This window comes from Plasmodium cynomolgi (assembly GCF_000321355.1).
Source record: "Plasmodium cynomolgi strain B DNA, scaffold: 0028, whole genome shotgun sequence".
Classification (NCBI taxonomy): domain Eukaryota; phylum Apicomplexa; class Aconoidasida; order Haemosporida; family Plasmodiidae; genus Plasmodium; species Plasmodium cynomolgi.
The window spans coordinates 1-4,008 of record NW_004192661.1 but is presented as its reverse complement, the minus strand read 5'-3'; the positions used below and the strand labels follow the sequence as shown (position 1 = coordinate 4,008).

Here is a 4,008-nt window from a genome sequence, read left to right as displayed (position 1 = left end):
TACACTGAAGAGAATTTTTTGCTATTGTTGACAATCCAGACACATATTATTATATACATAATTAAACATTACGCTTTCTTTTTTCATCTTTATATTAATATATTTTTTCAAAACGGCCTTATTAGTAAAAACTAGCGAAATTCTATTAGGAATAATTCTTTAAGTATTTATAGACATTTTCCATTCTTGGTGATAGCTGATTTATTTTCATTTTTCACAGTTTTGCATATAATGATAATGAATAAATAATTTATAAATTATAAATAGGTTAACTTTATAATTATGAAACAATTTCTAAATAAAGTGTCTATTTAATAGTTAAAACGAATTTGGATATTTCTTTTTCCTAATTAACAATATATGCTTTTTTCATACATATAAGTTTACTGAATTTTCCAGAAATGTTTTAATTATGTATATAATTAAACTTCAGCACATTTTATCTCCAACTTTTTATTAATTTTATATATGGTATAATTAAAACTATACAATTTACGTGAAATACAGGGGGAAAAAAGTATAATTAATTATTGTTTAAACAATTTAAATTATGTAGCTTATTGAAAACTCCTAACATATATGAGGAGCTCCTTTGTTGTATATTAATACATAAGAAAAAAAAAAAAGTTATAACTTTTCTTTTATCGAATGATAAAACATATTATATAGAGAATAAATATTACATAAAAACAGTTCCACAGGATACTATTATTTTATTTTAATAATTTGTATATATTATTTGTATTGAAATTAATCCATTAAGATTCTCACCAAATTAAAGTGCAAAATAAATTGCGAGATCATAAAGATATTATTATCCGTGAAAGAAAACATTGCTTTTAATAGTAATTGTAATTACATAGGAAAAATACTAAAGAATTCATAGAGATTTAAAAATACTTTCAATAAATAAATTAAAAATAACATTTTCTATTTTATATTGGAATAATTACATGAAAAATATAATAATAAAATTTCTAGAAAATGATAATTTCACTGGAAATACTATTATGTATAGATTGATTTTCATGTTGTTGTATATGCGTTGCGTTCTTGTGATAATTAAAAATAGTACTTTGATTTATGCAAATAGCAGGAAATAAAATTAATGTCCAACAATTGTTAAATAATAGTATCCACAGATAAGTAATTATCCGAAACTTTAAATTATACTATTAAGGATTAGTTAAATATGTCGATAAAAGATTATATAATTGTGATTTTTATATATTAATACTTTTTGAAAATATTTAAATTTTCATTAAAATCGAATATGACAAAAAAGAGTGAAGAGACCACTAGGAAAAATTTGGTATATCTATCTTTCATGTCAGTGTTTATTTCTTACTATTTACGTAATGTGTCCACGTTTTAACAAGAAGGAAATGTTTGTTTTTATAACCATACAGTTAACACAAACGTGATAACTATTTTATATTTATTTTCAGGAGGATTCTTTGAAGGCATTAGAACTTGATAAAATATATAAAGATTTCTTTACAAAGGATGTATCATCTATTTATGATGAAAAATGTGATGCGTTCAATACTTTAGGTACGGAAAAAGAAAATGTGAAAAAAGTTTGCACCAAGCTAGTACGTTTCGTGAAAAAAATATCTGAATTGGAAAAAGAAGAAGAAAGTGCTAAATATTGTAAATATTTACCTTATTGGTTATATGATGAAATAGGGGGAATACATTTAGATCACACGACAAACTTTTTTAAAATACGATATGCTCAAGAACTTATACGTATAGGTAATGCAGTAAATAAAGAAATTAATGAGAAATAGTTGTACTGTAATACCTGATTATGCTGTTACCTTAGACGAATTGATAAAAAGGAAGTATATGTTTATTTATTATAAAAATCAAACAAATATTGAAAATACTATTAATTCTCAGAGTACCTATGATTGTAATAACTATTTTACATACTTAACTAATATTAAATTGCTGTACGATAAATTAAAGAATGATAAATTGTAACACCTAATTTTTTTCCTTTTTCTTTTAAAAGCGATTACTTTAGTTGTGAAAATACGAAAGACCCAGCGGATCTTTTACCTAAAGCAAAAGAATGTAAGGCTAAAGGATCTGGAGGTGGTTGGGGCAAAATTTTTGGAATATTATTTGGGGGTTCTTCATCTAGAACAGATGCAAATAGAAATGGTACATTAACGCAAGCGGCAACAAGGGTTGGAGGGTTAGAAACGAAAACGCCCGGAAGTGGTAAAAATTTATCACCAGCTCTTTTACCAAAGGATAAAGGAGTAAAAGAAACAACGGAATCTACAGTAGCTGAAGATAAATCAAAAGGTCTATCAAGTTTAACAAGTTCGCCAAGTACAGGTGCTTTAGCAGGTCCAGTAGCTGGATCAGCGTCATCTCTGCAGACAGGCAGTTTAAATCCTAAAGGTGGTTTTAGTACCCAATCAAGTGGGAGCCCTGCTCTCGGTGTTCTTCCATTGTCACCTAATACATTAGATACTAGAAGAGATGCAGTACTTGTGCCAATTGCTGATTCTCCTACTACTTTGGAAGGTGTATCTGATAGGTTAGACACAAACATTTATCGTAATATCATCATGACTGCTGCAATAATTGGAACGATATTATTTCTTTTCTATTATAACATGGTAATTACACAATCGATTTTATGAAGTATGTATGTTATGTTAAGATATATATTTTAATTTTCTTTTAGATGTATAGTTAAAAAGTAAATATATTTTAATGCGTTTTACTTTTCATTTTTGTGTTAGTCTTCTGGATTAAAATCAAATTCTCCAAAAAGAAAACGAAAGAAAAAAATATTCGAGCATAATTATTACGAAGAGTATGAAAAAGAGTTAGAGAAGTATGAATCAGAAAATGAATCTTTAGATTCTCAATCAGATCGGTATTATTTGAATTATAAACCTGAAGGAGATTCTTATTACTAATTAGGTGCATAAGGAGAAAATTTTTATAATGGTTATTTTAGTAGTGAATGAAAATGAACTACATTTTGTAGTCATTATTATCAGAAATAGTGAAAAAAAAAAAGAAAAGCTAAACTAAGGAAAAAATTGTACAAGTTCTTAAATAATTTAGAAATCGCCCACACTTACTGCATATCATGAGAACATTTATAAAGTAATTTATTACACAATATATTAAATATAACTGAACTATATAAATTATATGGATTCTTTGAAGTTGGATTTTATTTAAATATATCTAAAGTTAAACAGTTTAAGAATAAGAAAAATTACATTTAATAGAAACATGTTATTTTGATGTACAAAGTATAGGATTAATTAGCAATGATTTTGAAAAATAAAAAATTTAAAGAAGATCTTATATATAATTTAAAGTGATGTTATAATAATAATTTTTAGTGAAGCTGATTAAAAGATAATGTTATGTTTTTTGTAATTAATTAAAATTACATGATTGTATATATATAGCAAACATAAGACACTATAAAATTCAAGAATATAGTTTATATATATTACTTTATACATGTAAATTATGTATTAGTAATATTTTTGGTATTTATTTTATTTGTTTAGTTTTTATCTAATAATATATCATAATTAAAATTAAATATTTCCTATAAAAACAATTCATTTTTGTGTAAATATTTAGATAACTAATTCAATTATTTGTTGTTTATTACTTACTAATAAAACATGTCTTTTTATTAATTATGTCAAATCTTATGTTTATAAGTTAAACACATTTGTTGCATGCAAAAATATGCTATATACTCAGACTATGATTTAATATGATTAAATAGGAAACCTGATTATATTATAACTAATGATATATATGTTATATTCATTAAATTAAGATATATTTAGAATGTATATTACTTAATATAGCTTGAAATAGGCTTATGTAAAGTATCGAATGCATAATATATATAAAGGGTAAAACACATGTGCATATGTATCAAAAATAAAAAATTTGTACATCAATTACATTGTAATTATAAGGAAGAAATAAATTATGCCCTAAAAC

At 24.3% G+C, this 4,008-nt stretch overlaps 1 protein-coding gene across 1 annotated transcript; it reads left to right on the top strand.

Annotated features, from left to right (window-relative positions):
• Positions 1 to 1,273: 1,273 nt before the first annotated feature.
• PCYB_001610 (CYIR protein) lies at positions 1,274 to 2,945 on the top strand (the record flags this gene model as incomplete). The annotated part of the gene is made up of 5 exons (XM_004227583.1): positions 1,274 to 1,312; positions 1,449 to 1,793; positions 1,852 to 1,985; positions 2,021 to 2,639; positions 2,766 to 2,945. The coding sequence occupies 2 exons, from the start codon at positions 1,274 to 1,276 to the stop codon at positions 1,791 to 1,793; spliced, it is 384 nt and encodes a 127-aa protein (XP_004227631.1). The 3' UTR covers positions 1,852 to 1,985; positions 2,021 to 2,639; positions 2,766 to 2,945.
• Positions 2,946 to 4,008: the final 1,063 nt, after the last annotated feature.